This window comes from Aquarana catesbeiana, linkage group LG05 (assembly GCF_042186555.1).
Source record: "Aquarana catesbeiana isolate 2022-GZ linkage group LG05, ASM4218655v1, whole genome shotgun sequence".
NCBI classification, from domain to species: domain Eukaryota; kingdom Metazoa; phylum Chordata; class Amphibia; order Anura; family Ranidae; genus Aquarana; species Aquarana catesbeiana.
This window is the reverse complement of record NC_133328.1, coordinates 474,082,149-474,101,202: the sequence shown is the minus strand read 5'-3', so window position 1 is coordinate 474,101,202 and position 19,054 is coordinate 474,082,149. Positions and strand designations below refer to the sequence as shown.

At 41.6% G+C, this 19,054-nt stretch overlaps 2 protein-coding genes across 3 annotated transcripts in view; both read left to right on the top strand.

Moving 5' to 3' along the window:
- Positions 1 to 18,064, top strand: part of LOC141145103 (uncharacterized) — a 40,775-nt gene extending 22,711 nt beyond the window's left edge. For both annotated transcript variants that reach the window (XM_073631448.1, XM_073631449.1), the window contains exons 2-7: positions 3,563 to 5,400; positions 8,207 to 8,306; positions 11,233 to 11,284; positions 12,387 to 12,510; positions 15,039 to 15,170; positions 17,904 to 18,064. In XM_073631448.1, the coding sequence (XP_073487549.1) occupies positions 3,565 to 5,400; positions 8,207 to 8,306; positions 11,233 to 11,284; positions 12,387 to 12,510; positions 15,039 to 15,170; positions 17,904 to 17,936 (2,277 nt within the window). In that variant the 5' untranslated portion in view covers positions 3,563 to 3,564 and the 3' untranslated portion in view covers positions 17,937 to 18,064. The remainder of the gene's footprint in view (positions 1 to 3,562; positions 5,401 to 8,206; positions 8,307 to 11,232; positions 11,285 to 12,386; positions 12,511 to 15,038; positions 15,171 to 17,903) is intronic.
- Positions 18,065 to 18,954: 890 nt separating this feature from the next.
- Positions 18,955 to 19,054, top strand: part of LOC141145104 (N-acetyltransferase ESCO1-like) — a gene marked incomplete in the record, with an annotated part of 15,375 nt that continues 15,275 nt past the window's right edge. Inside the window, 1 exon segment of the mRNA XM_073631450.1 lies at positions 18,955 to 19,054.

Sequence of the window (19,054 nt, the reverse complement as noted above, 5' to 3'; positions counted from 1 at the left end):
GCCTCCAGAAGGATTTATCATAGAGTCTGGAAAGCTTATATATTCTGGTGTGAATCCAGGGGTTCTCTTAAACAGAAGAAACAGACAGCGCAAAACCTAATTACTAAAACTCAGCAGCTGGACACTGTAGGTCAATATACAAAACCTAAAAAGACATACACAAAATATAGCAGTGCAGCGCTCAATACAGGTCAGATGTATACACATAAAATGTACATATTAAATGTACATAAATAAAACGCATGAGGCAAAGTCCCAAAAAGTATATCTTAGTCCGAGGAGATCAAAAGCTGCCCACTTGCAGAAGGGGGATCCCTCAGTTGGCAAGGAAAGGGTGCAATGATAGGATAAGATTGTATTCGTTGTATCACCACCAACGTGAACCTCCACCAAGGGTCTAGGCTGCTCACCTTATTGAGTGGACCTTCTGTGTTAACAGCGAGGTCACTCATGTATTCCCTTCCACAGGGTAGATTATGGAGATAGGGGTCCACAGGCAGTATCCCAAATTCAGTCTCATCGGTTGATATATATCATGTTAAAAACAACAATAACAGGACATAGTGCTCTCCATACGAAAAGGTATAAAATGTATTAAATAAGAAAATATTACTCACAAAGCAAGCACTGTTTCCCAGTGCAGGAGTATACAGCATAAAATGAACCAGATGGGTGGCTGTACTGACATCACAGAGCCCCTCGCACGCGTATCGTCCGTGTGGACTTCCTCAGCGAATCTGCTTATTTTGAGCTATATTTTGTGAATCCAGGGGTTGGCATCCCAGAAAGTATGTGATTGGTAGAATTCTTGATTTTCTACAATTGGGATTAGAAATGAAGCTGGCTTTGAGTACCATCAGGGGCCAGGTCTCGGCCTTATCAGTATTATTTCAAAGGCCACTTGCTTCGCATTCATTGGTTCTAAACTTCATGCAGGGCGTGGTGCATCTTAATCCTCCGGTTAAGGCGCCCCTAAACCCCTGGGACTTGAACTTGGTTCTGTCCGTGTTACAGAAACAGTCTTTTGAACCAATACGTCAGATCCCTTTGATCTTGCTGACAAGGAAACTAATTTTTCTGGTAGCCATCTCTTCTGCTAGAAGAGTATCAGAATTAGCAGCTCTTTCCTGTAAAGAGCCTTATTTGATTGTACACAAAGATAGAGTGGTACTGCGGCCTCATCCTAGTTTTTTACCAAAGGTGGTTTCAGATTTTCATCTAAACCAAGACATGGTTCTGCCTTCCTTTTTTCCAGATCCCTGTTCTCCGGAAGAAAGATCACTACATTCTTTGGATGTAGTAAGAGCAGTCAAGGTCTATCTGGAAGCAACTGCTCAAATTCGCAAAACGGACGTTTTGTTCGTGCTGCCAGAGGGTCCCAGTAGAGGACAGGCAGCGTCAAAAGCTACCATTTCTAAATGGATTAGACAGTTGATTATTCAGGCTTACGGTTTGAAACGGAAGATTTCTCCGTTTCAGATCAAAGCACATTCAACAAGGGCTATTAGTGCTTCTTGGGCAGTGCATCACCAGGCCTCTGTGGCTCAGATCTGCAAGGCCGCAACCTGGTCTTCAGTCCATACATTCACCAGATTTTATCAGGTGGATGTGAAAAGGCATGAGGATAACGCCTTTGGGCGTGTGTGCTGCAGACAGTGGTACAAGGTCCTCAGGTCTGATTGTACCCTACTTGGTTGTGATTCCCCCCCCCTCAGTTGGCATTGCTTTGGGACATCCCATCAGTTATTACTGTGGCTCTGTGTCCCGTGATGTCCGAAAAAGAAAATAGGACATAACATACATAATTGCATCTTTGATCTTAAAAACTGCGGGATAATGGTGTTGTGGTAACTTGCCCAAAAAAAATTTATCACTAGAAAAAAAAAGCCTTTGAAAATTAGTTTGCAATAACTCCATCAGTATCACCAGCAAAGCAGCTTCATTATTATCCCATTAAAGAAGAAAAGAATGTGCGCTGTATTTCGAAATTTCATAATTTGCCACGTCACGAATGTTCTCCATTACGAATTACGCTAGTTTACAAGACTGATCGCTTCTGGCTCGTCCTTGCTTCTGAGCATGCGTGTTTGTACTTTGGACTTTTGTCCAACGGACTTGTGTACACACGCTCGGAAAATCTGACAACACAAATTCGTTCGGGGAAAATTATAAAACTTGCCATCCAACATTTGTCTACGGAAAATCCGACAACAATTGTCCGATGGAGCAAACAAACGGTCGGATTTACCGCCAACAGCCTGTCATCACACATTACCCATCGGAAAGTCCGATCGTGTGTATGAGGTGTATGAGAATAACAGACAGAGATATACTGTATATACTATTTCCTTATAGCTGTTACCTCAGCTCGTAGGGTAAGTGAGTTGCAGGCCCTATCAGTAAGGGAGCCCTTCCTCACGATTTTTGAGGATCGAGTTGTTTTGCAAACCAGGTTTTTTGCCCAAGGTGGCAAGTACATTCCACTGATCTCAGGACATTGTATTGCCAACCTTTTGTAGTTCGCCACAGGGTGACTTAGAAAGAAAATTTAGTCTTCTAGATGTAAGAAGGATTCTCTTAGTCTATCTTGAGGTCACCAAGACCTTTAGGAAAACTGATGCCTTATTTGTCCTCTTTTCTGGAGTTCACGAGGGGAATAGTGCATCTAAAGCCACATTGGCTAGATGGATAAAGCAAGCCATCTTGGAAGCTTACAAAATTAGGGAGGTTCCTACACCTTTTGTTACTGCGCACTCAACTAGAGCCTTGTCTACTTCTTGGGCTGAGAGGGCTGGTGCCTCACCGGAACAAATTTGCAGGGCTGCCACTTGGTCCAGTTACTCAACCTTCATTAAACATTATCACCTGGATCTCCTATCAGCTCAGGAGCAGGCGTTTGGTCGTAAGGTCCTTCAGGCAGTTGTCCCTCCCTAGACTGGTAAGTTCTGGCTTATCGTCTCATGGGCTGTCCTGGAAGACGCTTGGAGAAAAGCTGAGTTAGACTTACCGGTAACTCCTTTTCTGAGAGTCTTCCAGGACAGCCGGATTCCCACCCGGTATTGTCTGAAGTTATGTGTATTATGCATATGTTTTGCAGGGTCCTACGGTTCTTGAGAAGACTGACATGGGCCTGGAGGACCGCCCTTTTATCTGGTGGGGGTGACGTGTTTCCTGTCCTGGTAGGAGGAGCCCAAGGTCTCATGGGCTGTCCTGAAAGACTCTCAGAAAAGGAGTTACGGTAAGTATAACGCAGCTTTTTTGATCCATTTTGCCTAAGGAAAAGAAGCTGCCTAATAATTATGAACATCTTGATACCAGGTGCTGATCTCCTTAGGCCACACCCACCCCTCATTACACAAATACACATCACCTGACATGCTTAAATCCAATAAGCATTCACGTTTGTACAGCTTGAAATTGGACAATATGCATAAAACTGATGATTTGGTCAAAATACTCACTTGCCTAATAATTGTGCACACAGTGTATTTTCTTATTTCAAATGACATTGGTTGAAATTTCTGGCCATGGTTATGTACTTATGTCTACTTTATTCTTTCAGTGATGACATCACAGAAAAGGAAGTCATCCTTGCCAGAGAACACTACAAAGCGTCAGAAGCTTAAAGAATCTGCTACTCCTAATAAGAGACTTGGTGTTTCTAGTAAAGCTAAAACAAATCTGTCTTCAGCACAGAAGAAAAAAACCTCAAAAGTACCAACAAATAAAGCCATTAAGAACTCCAAACCATCCAAGGCAGAAGCTGGGCGAAAGAGAAGTACAGTATTAAAAGCTACCAAAAAAAGTGCTGTAAAAATTGTGCCTGCAAAGGGTAAAAACCCACGTAAAGCCAAAGAGGTGACTCCTTTAAAAAAGGGTACACAAAGGTCTTCCAGCAGTGCTTCAAAAGCACAGAAAAATAATCAGTCGAATGTCGGAAAAACTGTGGCTAAAGAATCCACTGCACAAAATAAAAGTAACAAAATAACAAAAAGCACTAGCAAAAATCCCGCTTTGAGAGTAACAAAAACTGTTAAATGTGTGAAAAAGAGTGTCGGCACAAAAACCAGACCTAAATCTGATTTACAGCCTGCAGGTATAAAGAAAACAGTCAAGAATGTAAACCATGGCACTCCAAGCAAACCTGCAAAGAAGTGTGATATGCTACCAAAATGCAATAAACACGTTAAAAAGGTAATCAATATAAAGAAGGCACCAGTTAGGATAACAACGGTTAAAAAATCAGACGTGGAACCCAAGACAAAAGCACAAGAGCCAGCACAAGCTGTTAAAAAGGCAACTGGAATGTGCAAAAAGGGGTTAAAGCCATCACCGCCAATTTCACAGCAAACAATTCCTGTGGTGTCCAAAAAAAGTCTTAAAGACAATGCTAAGCAAGGATCTACAAAAACTGCTCCAAAGAATTCTAAAAGACCTAGAGAAAAGATAAAAATTTCAGAAGCTAAAAGTAAAACATGCTCAAAACAGCCTAAGAGAACTTGCCCTGTCAACCACACCAAGAACTCTGTAAAATCTGAGTCTGTCCCAAACAGTACTGTAAAGAAAGAGATTAAAGTTGGTAACCCATCCATTTCTTGCAGTAGTAGTTCTAAACAAATGTTGGATTCATCCTTAAATAAAAGAATATCCAGTGAAGGCAAAGCTGTAAACCTTTTGCCATCCGCAGCACCATTAAAGCGTAAGAGGACAACAAAACCCGTTGACGGCACAACCAAAAGTAAAGCAAAAAAACAAAAGGTTATCCAATCAGAAGCCAACAAGAAAAAGGATACACCCTCTGAAGATGACCAGAAATCTAAGAGAGTTAGTATCTTGGACTTGTGCAATGAAATTGCTGGAGAAATAGAGTCTGACACAGTAGAAGTCGTTAAAGGCCCAAGTTCTCCAACTAGTCCCACTGAGGAGAAGACTAAAGATGTCCTAGCAGACGTCTCTCCACCTGTTGCTGAAAAAAGTCCAGTTAACCAACTGAAGCGTTTTTTTCCCAGTAGAAAGCCACAGAATATCAAATGTAAACTGGAGAAGAAAACAAGTCCAGGAACAAGGAATTCCAAGTGGATAAAAATCAAATTAAAAAATAGCTTTGCTCAAAATAATCTACTCCGAAAACGAGCTGTGCTTCCCAGCCTTGAGTTGATCAAAGCAAAAATTTCACAAGGACGACAGTCGGCATCTTGTATCCCTGTTTCTGTAAACGCCAGAAAATCTGATACAATGTCAGTAATAGAGAATAAGCATACCAAACCTGCTGTGTGTCAAAGGGTAAAAGACAATAATATTCAGATAGCTGCAAGTGGAGATATGTTGGAGAAGACAGCTGCAGAGAATGGCTTCTTAGAAAACCATATAAAGCAGGAGCTTGAGGCAGCACTTGATGAGGTAATAATGTGGTTATTTTATGACTTTACTCTCAGATAATATTGTAAAAGTAGATTTGGTAAATATCCACTTTCTTCTAATTAGGAAACTGATTGACTTGTCCTTTATTTTTTTATAAAGGTTGGCCCATTCGTACTTGATATTTTGGCTTTGTAAGATGGTGGAGATTTAAAATTTATTTTTTCTTCCATAATAATTTTATTGAAAATTTATAGGAAAGTACAAATGGGATGTTCCATAGGTAAACAATGGTAGAATTAAAATAAAATAACAAAAACAGAAAAATATTAAAGCAGCAATAATTCCAAAAGGTTACCTAATACAAGAGTGAAATTACAAATGTAATTATTACCCCAATGTCAGCAAGAGCTATAATCAAGCGAATAAGCCAGAGGTAACTCGCTTCCAAGGCAAAATAGAAAAAAAAGGGTAGCGGGGAGAGGAAGGAGGTTGGAGGGCGGGGGGGGTTTAGATAGTGGAAGTGAGTGCTGCTCTGTTTAGGAGTCACCATGCCTCCGACTAAGCTACTCCCTTCCTTACTGCCAGCATGCCATAGCATGTCTATCCACAAAGGGATATATAGGAAGGCTCCAGTGTTGGTAAATGGGTATGGCATTGAAAACCAAAGCCACGAGTCTACGCCATTTGAAGCCACATCTCCCTACAGCTTAAACCCTACCAAATGCAACCAACTCACCCAGGTATTAGTAAAGGACGAGATTCTGTCATGGGCCCTTGGATTCCGCTCCTCCATCTCCTCTAATCTATTCAGACGAATGAACCAATCTCTTATGCTAGAAGCGTCTGGCCACTGGATAGGAATGTACAACCATGCTGCCTTAATCATATGTAACAAGAAGGATCCTCTTATATTGTCACTCAGAGAGCATGGAGTGGTGAAGCAAGTATTGGCCTGGAGTGAACTCCACAGCAGCCCCTGCCACCTGGGCTGTGATGTCGTCTACTTTAGTCCAGAAGGGAACCAGACTAGTACATGTTCACCAGATGTGGAAGAATGCTAACAACTGTCTATGGTTGCTAGAGAAATTTTATGCAGTAAAGACAGCACCTTGTACCAGCGTGCATGAATTTTACAGGTGTTTTCCTGTGTATATACGTTAAAGGATAGGTTCGCAAAACTTGACATTAAATAACATGCTAAATTTTTTGCACGTAAACAAAATTAGCATTTTATTTGGTTTTTATTTTCGGAGCCAGTAAAGCATTACACTAGTGATCAGCAGATCGCTGATGTCATGCAGGTCTGTCAGTGTATTGGCTTGCTCATACCATGTACGAGGAAGCCAATACATTCTGACAGGAAGACTCAATGAGCTATCAAAGCACCGTGGTAGTTAATTGAAAACTACAAGCCCACAGCCGCAAAGGCTGCCAGGCCTTGTAGTTTTCTATTCAGAGGACTGTGAATGAGTGATGCGACCTGGTGGGCAGCAGACATGGGGAGAATACATAAGCTAATGTTTCTAGTCTCTTACTCTTTACAAAAATGCCAGTTGGCTGTCATGCTGATCAATGGCTGTTGTCACTTTATCATATCTGAGCCACTCCCCCAGAACAAATACGCGGACCAGGAGTTCTGACTGGCTAATCAACATGCTTCTTTTGGCTCAAGGAAGTAGGTGCATTGGTAGGCTAGATATTTCTATTAGTTCCTTCCTTCCTTCCTTTTATTTATTTTTTCTTCCTCCTTCATGACCACAAACATTTTACATTGTTGGCTAATTTGCCAACCTACATAATTTGTATGTTAAAGCAGAACGCTGGGCAAAAACGTATTTACATGTCCTTGTTGCTAATTTCCTACCTTCTCTGGTTTACTCAGTAGTTGCTCTGAAATAGCCTATTCAATTTCAATTCAAACTGTTAATTCTCTCTTTGGTTACCTGTTTTTAAGGCCTATGGCTGCTATGCCTCCTATTCCCCCAGCCTCTGGTCTTGGCATATCCCTTCTGTAGTTTTTTCTCCAGGAAGCAGTAATTAGGTAATTAATGTAATTAGGCATCGCTTACTGTGGTGGGTGGACTGAGACTCTGGGACACATTCAACATGTACAGACCTAGTGTACCCCTCCACATTCATTAAAATTCTCTGTGGTTGATGGGAACTGTAGTTTCATTTTATTGCAGCGAGAGAGGATATGATGTAATCTCTGTTACACCTCCTCTTTGGCAGGGCAGATGTGGTTAGCTTTTAAATTTCAGAGGTGAGTTCATGAAAATTCAATTAGACTTTTCCTCAATGGTAAAGATTTTCAAAATTGTATTACTGGCTTGGTGTTTTGTGTAGGGGGTGTACTAATGGGTGATTTTTTTTTTTTTTTTTGCCTATCCCGGAGTTATTCTTTAAAAATGAACTTGGGTATAACTCCACCCCTCACTAGCTAATCACTCAATTAGAATAATAAAAAAAGTAAACAGCCAGATTTCTTACCTGAAATCATGGTCGGGTTGGTCATTCTTCAAGTGGTGCTTGGGACATTTTCTATTGGCTGTCCATTGGATAGGGTATGTGTATGGCCCTGAAAACAAATGTATAGGCAAAAATGTAAAAAAAAAAATGGTACGGTCTTTAAAAACTGCATTTCTTTATGCAGTGAGTGCACAAAGAGTAGCAGGTAGAAGTTTATCATCAGAGAAGGGAAGGAACACCGCTCACCGACCCAGTGCATGAATATGTGGGTGAATCTGGCCTCAGCCAGCCATCCTTCTTCTTTTCAGCGAACTGTACTTTGAATTGTTTGTGCTTTAAATAATAATTATATTTGTCCCTCATTTTGGCTTGATAGGGTTTCAGATTACATTTGGATTCAAGTCCTGAAAATTCTCCAATGAAGAGAACCCCAGTGTCTACATCTTTACCGGAGCTCAAGCCATCAGTTACTCAAAGTAAGTGCTTTTTAACTATACATTTTGAGAACATATTGTTACAGGATAAATATGGCCAAATTTTCCTTCCCTTGTCTGTCAGTCTGTCGGCTGACATCACAGAGCAGTTACAGGCCCTTGAAGGATCCCGACAATGACTGGATCTACCCAGATGCCTGACTGGCAGCTGGCCCAGTTTCTCAGCGTGCCACTAAAAGCCTGAGTGATCAGCAGTCGTGATCGCTCAGTTCTTGGGCTGTTGATTCCCACATTTCCCCTTTACCTTTAAAGTTGGGAAGGATTAGAGCGCCTACCGAGTTTTACTTCTTTACTAAATTAATATAAGTATTTCTTTTTGTTTGGGTTACATCTGATAATATTGCCAGCTAAGCAAGTAGCAAGTGGAATATATGTTTGAGGTTGGTGGGTTTGTTGGACCAAGTTACTGCGCGTTTGTTTTTGTTTTTTGTTTATTTTTCTAGGAGAAAAATTTCTGCGTAATGATCAGTAAAATACTTGCGTATAGATGCATTTTAGTTGAGTAAAAACGAGTATGTGTACATAATTTTCTCCCTTTTTGTTTAGACTATTTGCGAGCCAACCAACGCATATACATATGTGTTTATGCGCATGTTCTTAGAATCAAATGTTTTTATTGGGTGATGGATCTGAAAGTAGCTCAAGTTTATGCACCTGTGTGACTGGCTCCATTGAAAACCATGCAGCTGCATTCAGATTCGTAGGTAAAAAAAACTTGTATATACATTTTTTTAAGGCCGTGTGAATGAAGCTTAAAGGGGTTGTAAAGTCAGAAGGTTTTTTTTATCTTAATGCATTCTATGCATTAAGATAAAAAGCCTTCTGTGTGCAGCATCCCCCTTTGGCCTCCCTAATACTTACCAGAGCCCCATCTCTATCCAGAGATGTCCACGAGTGTCTCGGCCGTCTGACTCTCTCCCTCCTGATTGGCTGAGACAAAGCAGTGGCACCATTGGCTCCCACTGCTGTCAATCAAAGTCAACCAATCGGAAAAGAGAGGGGGTGGGGCCGAACTGCAGCTCTGTGTCTTAATGGACACTCGGAGCTGCAGCTCAGCTCAGGTGCCCCCATAGCAAGTGGCTTACTGTGGACGCACTCAACAGGAGGGGAGGGGACATGAACACCGAAGAGGTACCCGAGAAGAAGAGGATCGGGGCTGCTCTGTGCAAATCCACTACACAGAGCGGGTAAGTATAACTTGTTTGTTATTTTTATATTAAAAAAAACAAGACTTTACAATCAATTTCAACGATCCAGGCAATATGTGTGCTTGGGGTTTTTTTTTCTTCTTTTTAAATGATTGTTCATCTCTCCATTCAGGAGAATCTCTGTTCAGACCATTGTGCCAATTTGTTTTTGAAGTTCATTTAAAGGGCAGCAAAATTGTGCATGGTGAGATGGTTTGTTGGGCTATTAAATGCCCAGATATTTGATGTGAGAAGGGGTCCACTTGATGGCTTTTTACAACCTTGTAGTGTTGCTGGTGGTGGTGTTAAGGCCTCATTCACACAGGGAGTACAATACCATATGCCCCTGCAGGGCTGTTTACACTCATACGGGGATGCACAGGTGTCCGTGCATCCTGTGCAGGCAGTCCCTTTGATGTCTATTGGGACACAGCTGCCACATGGACACAGCCATTGTGTCCCCCAAACTCGCCCTGTGTGTTTTCGGGGTTCATCTGTTTCTCAAATTTACAAGACCACCATCTGGTCTTCTGTTCACATGGTTTTTATCAGGTGCTGACTCCAGCTTTGGCCATTCATCCTGTTAAAGTTGGGAACCTGATTCCCTTGTTATGGGCCTGTTGGCATTGTATGCTGTGTTGCTCACCCCTCAATTATATTGCTTGGGAACTTCCAATGGTCTTGGTTAATGGAAGCCTGTATCCTGTAATGTACTATTAAGAAATAAAGATGTTTGATTTGCCTGTAAAATACTTTTCTTGGAGTATACTACAGGACACAGGCTAATAATGCCCCCCTTACACTTCATCCTGGTGGTTTCCTCTGATTGTTTGCCAAAAAAGCGGCTTACTGTGGATAGGAGGGGTTATATGGGCTGTCATAACTTTGTTTGCCAGTGTCCTCACCTGAAGGTGGTAGCATATATACCATAGTCTTGATTAATAAAAGCCTGTGTACTGTACTCAAAGAAAAGATTTTACAGACAACTAAAAAAAGGAGTGGTCTTATGCCTATACCATTCTTAAATAATAAATCAAGGCATCAGCATGTTATACATAAATACATTTGGTCCAGTACACCACTACTTCAGTGATCTCCACTTGCTTCTAAGTCCTACGACAAGTTGCTCCTCTGCTACATTGCGAATACAAGAGATCGGCCGCTCTGCAAAAGCGCCATTCAATAAATGCTTTTCATTTTCTGAGTGACTGCTAAGCTTTTCCCGATTGGACGAGGTGGAGAGTCGACTGCGTGGTGACATAAAGCATTCTCTGAATTGTGCCCGTGCTGAGTGGCTGGCCTCCTGCATTCACAAGGTATTGGGCGGGCTGCTCATCACGGGACCCGGAAGCAAGTGGAGATCACTGGCGAATTGGTGTCTATATTTCACTGATTTCAAGCTTCCAGTGGCATCAGCCAGGTATGGAATATACATAGTTACATTGGTCCAAGCTGGACCAATGTAACTATGTAGAAGACGCTGATGCGTGGAATTATTCTTTTAATTTCCCCCATTGTGGTTGTACTGTTGGTTGGGAAACGCTGCATATAAAGGAAAGCATACCTAATTGATCAGCTGTTATAAAAGTTCACACAGTAGGTGACAGGAACTGTGGAGTTAATTGCTGATATTTTTTTTTTTTAAGGTTTTAATATGCTGATTTGTATAATCGATTAAAAGTGCTTAATAAATAAGATGTGAATATTGAAATCTATTTTAGGCAGTGATTGCAAGCAGCTGACAGACCAGATGGCTGCATCTGCTGGGAAAGGGTAAGTACCAAGTCTGTATTTAATGGTTCTGTAGTGCACTTGTGATGCGCGGGTGTTGCTGTAGCAGACTGGCAAGCGATGAAGCTAAGCATCATGAAAAATAGGCTATATTTATCTGGATACATACAGATGCATTTTTGTTTTCTTTATAAAAAACTGTTTTATTGGGTAGTTTTGGTAATATTGTACATAACTTAATAGCTATAATTTATTTGTATTTATTCTTTACACTTTAATATACAACATACAAAGACCTAAACGAGGGGAAGTTTAGAACACAAGGAAATAATCTGCATATTCATTTTTTTAGGGCCCTTTCACACTGGGGCGGGGGTGGCGTTGGCGGTAAAGCGCAGCTATTGTAAGCGACACTTTACCGTCAGTATGCGGCAGCTAGCGGGGCGGTCTTACCCCCGCTAGCGGCCGAGAAATGGTTAAAAAATACCGCAAAGCGCCTGTGCAGAGGCACTTTGCCGGCGGTATAGCCGCGCTCTCCCATTGATTTCAATGGGCAGGAGCGGTGAAGGAGCGGTATATACTCCGCTCCTTCACCACTCCGAAGATGCTGCTAGCAGGACTTTTTTTTCTGCCCTGCTAGCGCACTGCTCCAGTGTGAAAGCCATCGGGGCTTTCACACTGGAGACAAAGCAGCGGCACTTTTGGGTCGGTTTGCAGGCGCTATTATTAGAGCAATAGAGCCTGCAAACCGCCCCAGTGTGAAAGGGCCCTTATAATTGTTGATGGCAGCAATGTTTGAAACAATTTTGAGTTACAGGAAGGTTAGCTAAGCTGTGTTTTGTGTGTTGTTTTTTTGTATTTTTGTTTTTTTTTTTGTTTTTTGCCAGTTTGTGTCTCTGTCTGCCTTCTAGAGATGTGTGCCAGTACACACTGGACATGTTGAGGTCATAAGAATGCAGATACTTGCCTCAACGTAACCGTTATTCTATCCAAAGCTGAAAAAATAGTTGTGCTTGAGTTCCAGAAGCTTTTCTGTGTCTGTTTAGGGAATTTAACAAAATGGCTATACATCACAAATGGGCTCTAGCAAACATTTCTTTGCAGTTGTTTGTAGCTATTTGCATGTGTATTGCATCTGTTACAGGGTTACAGTAAAACAAGATGTACCAGAAACAAAATCAACTAAGCCAGCCTCTGATGTAAGCATCCAGAAAGAAATCCGAAAACTTAAAGAGGCCACCAATGATAGCAACAAGCAACCTATCATTGTAAGTGTGGGTCGTGTACACTACAGGGGTATTACAGTATGTGTTGTAATGGTAGGATATCTATTATATTAAAAATGAAAATGCTGTAGTGACTTCTCAGTGATTTCTATAACTTCAATGTAGCCAATGTACACTACTATAGAGACGTGATGGTTGTTTACACATCACATGAGTTTTAAACCTGGTACACACTACAGTTTTTGTTTGTTTTTTTTGTGCAACCTCTGTGGGTTGCACAAAAAAAAAACTGACAGCTCCGGTCAGTAGCTGCTGTACTAACCATGCAAGATTAGTTCCACAATCTCCCCTGCTGAACTGTTGTGTTCTGACAGGGGGACGCCCCCCCGCCAGAAGACTCCAATCAGCGCTCTCTGCCATTGGCTGAGAGTGCTGATTGGTAGTCGGTCGGCTGCTGGTTTTCCAGCATGCTCATCTGACAGAAGCCAGCCAGCCCGACATTCTGTCGTGTGTACAGGGCTTTCGTTTCCCTATATGATGAGAGATCGTAACTTCCCTTTCACTACTGTGTTGTAAAGACGCTGCGCTGCTAAAATTAGTGAATTTAAATAAGAGACCAAAACCCTAAAGCAGATGTTCACAATTACTCCACTTAGAGCTGCATGATTCTGGCTAAAATGAGAATCACTATTATTTTTTTTTTGCTTGGAATAAAGATCGCTTCTCGCGATGTAACATCTTCTTTCACATTGGGCTAACTTTACTGTTTCGTTTTTTATTATTATTATTTCAAGTGTATTTAAAAAAAAAAATGCATTTGAAAAACCGCTGCGCAAATACGGTGTGACATAAAATATTGCAACAACCACAATTTTATTCTCTAGGGTCTCTGCTAAAAAAAAAAATGATCATGTTTGGGTGTTCCAAGTAGTTTTCTAGAAGAAAATAATGATTTTTACTTGTAAGCAACAAATTTCAGAAAAGGTTTGGTCTTTAAATGGTTAAACTTCCCTCAGCTATATGTTTTTTCTTTCTGCCCAACAACTGGCTTTTGTTGAAAGGACATGCTGGAAAACCAGCATCTGATCATCGCTCCGATGTGCACTCTCTATTTTCCTCCATGCTATCATGTCTGCAGTATGTTTTTGTATGATAAACACCACATGACATTTCATAAGTATGTGGGTTTCCTGTGGGTGCTAAGCTCTGATTCTTGCAACTGAGCATCACCCTTCTGGCTAAACCCACCACTGTGCCAGGTCTGGTGCAAGCAGCTGCAACTTCACATATTAGGAGAAACGTTCCCACAGTTCACGATCGGTCTTCCTCTGCCTCATCTCTATTCAACCACCAGTCCATGAGCAGTTTCCCCTCCTGCATCTTTTCCCAGCTGCCATTCCTCTCTCCCCTCCAGCCCTTGCCAACTATCAGTCTTTGATTATCTGCTTTTATAGGGGTTTTTTTCAATCTTTATTGACTTTTTGGCTCATATTCTGCCCTTGCCTCCTTTTTTTTTTTTTTTTATCCACATCTCTGATCAGCTACTATTCTGTCATCTCGCTGCTCTGAAAAAATTAGCAACCTGGCAGAATGTACAACCTGCGTCACATCCTGTAACGTGGAATCAGCTGGAGCTCCTAACTGCGTGCACTGCGCAGGCGCAACGCATCATACATCCCTTCAGTGGCTGACGTCAGTGCATGGAGGAATTTGCCTGACAAAATGCTCGACCGACTACTGCGCGTGGCGGAAATGAACTAACACTTATGAAATTTACGCTCCAAAGGCCATCTTGGTACACCTTACTCTCAATCTCAGCACACCCACAGTAAGCAGACGGAGCAGTGGACATCTTGCTACACCAAACCCCATTTTGAATTGGCAAACTAATTTCAGCAATCAAGTGAGCTTACCTACATAGGTATATATTCATGTAGATAAGCTCACTTGATTACTGAAATTTAATTTACTAATTCAAAATGGGGTTTGGTGTAGCAAGATGTCCGCTGCCCCGCCTGCTTACAAATGAAATACATTTCGTAAGTGTTGGTTCATTTCCGCCATGCGCAGTAGTCGGTTGAGCATTTTGTCAGGCAAATTTCTCTGTGCACTGACGTCAGCCACTGAAGGGATGTATGACGCAGTGCGCGTGGTTTTCAGCTGCAGCTGATTCCACGTCACAGGAAGTGACGTGGGTTGCACATTCTGCCAGGTTCCACCCAATTTAAGTTTCAGCTCCCATTCTGCCTGTGTGTGTGTGTATGTATGTATGTATGTATGTATGTATGTAGTGGGTTTTTTTTTTTCTCTCTCTAACCTTGTGGTCTATGACCACCTCATGATCCACTTGTTCTCTGCCTCATGTACCCTCTGCACTCCATGACCAACTTTTGGCCAAATAATAATTATGCAGCCCAGATATTGTCTGATTACCTTGTAATGTATACCACCATGTTTATTTATATCACTCAGAAGTTAAAACTGACACTTCATCAACAGGCATATTGTAAATATTTTAAGGCCATGTTATCTTTACCACTTAACGAAAGTCATTATCTTTCTTGTGTCAGGATGCTGGACAGAAAAGGTTTGGTGCCATATCATGCTGTGTGTGTGGCATGCTGTATACTGCGTCAAATCCTGAAGATGAGACACAGCACCTTCTGTTTCATAACCAGTTCATCAGTGCAGTAAAGTATGTGGTAAGCACTATTTATTGTATGGCCATACACTTCCTTCGGGATTTAAAGTAAACAAAGAACTGCCATTTTGTGTGTGTGTGTGTATGTATATACAGTATCTCACAAAAGTCAGTACACCCCTCACATTTTTGTAAATATTTTATTATATCTGTTAATGTGACAACACTGAAGAAATGACACTTTGCTACAATGTAAAGTAGTGAGTGTACATCTTGTATAACAGTGTAAATTTGCTGTCACCTCAAAATAACTCAACACACAGCCATTAATGTCTAAACTGCTGGCAACAAAAGTGAGTACACCCCTAAGTGAAAATGTCCAAATCGGGCCCAAAGTGTCAATATTTTGTGTGGCCGCCATTATTTTCCAGCACTGCCTTAACCCTCTTGGGCATGGAGTTCACCAGAGCTTCACAGGTTGCCACTGGAGTCCTCTTCCACTCCTCCATGATGACATCACAGAGCTGGTGGATGTTAGAGACCTTGTGCTCCTCCACCTTCCATTTGAGGATGCCCCACAGTTGCTTAATAGGGTTCAGGTCTGGAGACATGCTTGGCCAGTCCATCACCTTTACCCTCAGCTTTTTAGCAAGGCAGTGGTCATCTTGGAGGTATGTTTGGGGTCGTAAAAATGTTGGAATACTGCCCTGCGGCCTAGTCTCTGAATATAATAAAATATTTATTTTTATGTGAGGGGTGTACTCACTCTCGTGAGATACTGTGTATGTGTATGTGTGTGTGTGTGTGTGTATGTGTGTATATATATGTATATGTATGTATGTATATGTATGTATGTATATGTATGTATATATATGTATATATATATATATATATATATATATATATATATATATATATATATATATATATATATTATAAATTATGTGGGTGTGTGTGTGTGTGTGTGTATGTATATGTGTATATATATATATATATATATATATATATATAGTGTTTATTGCATCCAGAAAGTATTCACAGCGCTTCACTTTTTCTACATTTTTGTTATGTTACAGCCTTATTCCGAAATTGATTAAATGTATTATTTTCCTCAAAATTTTACAAACAATACCCCGTAATGACAAGGTGAAAAAGGTTGTTTGAATTATTGCAAATTTATAAAAAAGGAAAAAAAATCCCATGTACATAAGTATTCACAGCCTTTGCCATGACACTCAAAATTGAGCTCAGGTGCATCCTGTTTCCACTTATCATTCTTGAGATGTTTCTACAACTTGATTGGAATCCACCAGTGGTAAATTCAGTTGATTGGACATGATTTGGAAAGACACACACCTGTCTACATAAGGTCCCACAGTTAACAGTGCATGTTGGGGCACAAACCAAGCCATGAAGTCCAAGGAATTATCTGTAGACCTCCTAGACCGGATTGTATTGAGGGACAGATCTGGGGAAGGGTACAGAAAAATTTCTGCAGCATTGAAGGTCCCAATGAGCACAGTGGCCTCCATCATCCGTAAGTGGATGAAGTTTGGAACCACCAGGACTCTTCCTAGAACGGACCGCCGGCCAAACTGAGTGATCGGGGAGAAGGACCTTAGTCAAGGAGGTGACCAAGAACCCAATGGCCACTGACAGAGCTTCAGCGTTTCTTTGGCGAGAGGAGAACCTTCTAGAAGAACCATCTCTGCAGCACTCCACCAATCAGGCTTGTATAGTAGAGTGGCCAGATGGAAGCCACTCCTCAGTAAAAGGCACACAACAGCCCGCCTGGAGTTTGTCAAAAGGCACCTGAAGGACCCTCAAACCATGAGAAACAAAATTCTCTGGTCTGATGAAACAAAGATTAAACTCTTTGGCCTTAGTGGCAAGCATCGTGTCTGGAGGAAAGCAGGCACTGCTCATCACCCGGCCAATACCATCCCTACAATGAAGCATGGTGGTGGCAGCATCATGCTGTGGGAATGTTTTTCAGAGGCAGGAACTGGGAGACTAGTCAGGATGGAGGGAAAGATAAATGCAGCAATGTACAGAAACATCCTTGATGAAAACCTGCTGCAGAGCACTCTGGACCCCAGACTGGGGTGAAGGTTCATCTTCCAACAGGACAACGACCCTAAGCACACAGCCGAGATAACAAAGGAGTGGCTGCGGGACAACTCTGTGAATGTCCTTGAGTTGCCCAGACTTGAACTCGATTGAATATCTCGAGAGAGATCTGAAAATGGCTGTGCACTGACGCGCCCCATCCAACCTGATGGAGCTTGAGCAGGTCCTGCAAAGAAGAATGGGAGAAACTTTTCAAAATAGATGGGCCAAGCTTGTAGCATCATATTCAAAAAGACTTGAGGCTGTAATTGGTGCTAAAGGTGCTTCAACAAGTATTGAGCAAAGACTAAATACTTATGTACATGTGATATTTTTTTTTTTTTTTTTTTAAGTTGCAAAGATTTCAAACAAACACCTTTCACCGCGTCATTATGGGGTATTGTTTTTAGAATTTTGAAGAAAACCATGAATTTAATTCATTTTGCAATAGGGCTGTAACATAATAAAATGTGGAAAAAGTGACGCGCTGTCAATACTTTCCAGATGCACTGTATGTCTTTATGTATGTATGTATGTATATATATATATATATGTGTGTGTGTGTGTGTGTGTGTGCGCGCGCAAAGTGGACCTAGGCTCAAAAAAGTCAACATTTGCCTTGTTGCAGAGACTGATGCACCTCGCATTCCTTTGTATTTCTCTTGCTGGTGCTTGCTTTGCACAGGTGCTGGGAGCCGGACACAGGTACTCGCTGTGAAAGAGTGACCTCCTTGCTAGCTGCGATGTTGGAGAGCCGTGCGCCAAGAGAGTCTGTCCGACATTGCAGCTAGTGTTACAGGGCACCTAGGATAATGGGACAAAGTACTTCATGAGGTTTGTACCATCAGGAGCTGAATAATAATAAAAGAAAAGTAGCAATTCTGCTTTAAAGTGATTGTAAACTCTCACCTTTAAAATCGAATTACAAGGTAAAAAAATTGTGCATATAGATTTTAAAATAAAAAGATTTAGACCCCTGTCACTCTGAGGCGCTATAGCGCTAAAAATAGCACCTGTAAAGCGTCTCTCTTGTCACTCCAGTATGAAAGCCTGAGGCCTTTCACACTAGAGCGGTGCATTGGCAGGACGTCAATAAAAGTCCTGCAAGCAGCATTTTTTTGAGGCGCTTTAGGAGTGGTGTATACACCGCTCCTAAAACGCCCCTGCCCATTGAAATCAATGGGCAGCACCGGCTAAAGCGGTGCTTTGCGGTTGCTTTTAACCCTTTTTTGGCTGCTAGCACGGCTTAAAAGCGCCCCGCTAGAGGCCGAAAAGCGCCGCTAATACAACGGTAAAGCACAGCTAAAAATAGCAGCACTTTACCGCCAACACCCCAGTATTCGAGGGCTCTTAAAAAAAAAAAAAAAAAAAAAAAGTGTTTTATACGTGAGTCCATTCCCTTTTTCTCAACTTCATGACAGCTAGGGGAAGAGAAAGGCAGGACACTGAACTTCCTATCAAATGGTTGTGTGGGTGTGTGTGGGAGGGGTGTCAGAACAAGTCTGATCTTTGAAGGAGAGTTCCCAGCACATCTAGAGAACTGACCACGGTGTGGTCAGTTTTTAATAGAAAAGCAGAGGGACTGGCAGAAACACCAGGGATTTCACACAAAGGAAGCAATGCAAAGAGAATAGGATACAAGTACAAGGTACAGCAGGCACATATCAGGAATATGAAATGTTGGGTTTAAATACTCTTTAAGCCTCATAGTATATCTGCTGTTTGAGATTTAAGGCACTGATGCTTTAGTCTTCCCAGATTTGAAGTGAGATTTGGTGATGTCACTACTGTGCTGCTCACTGCTCTCTTTCTTGGAGTCTCTGACATGAGGAAGAA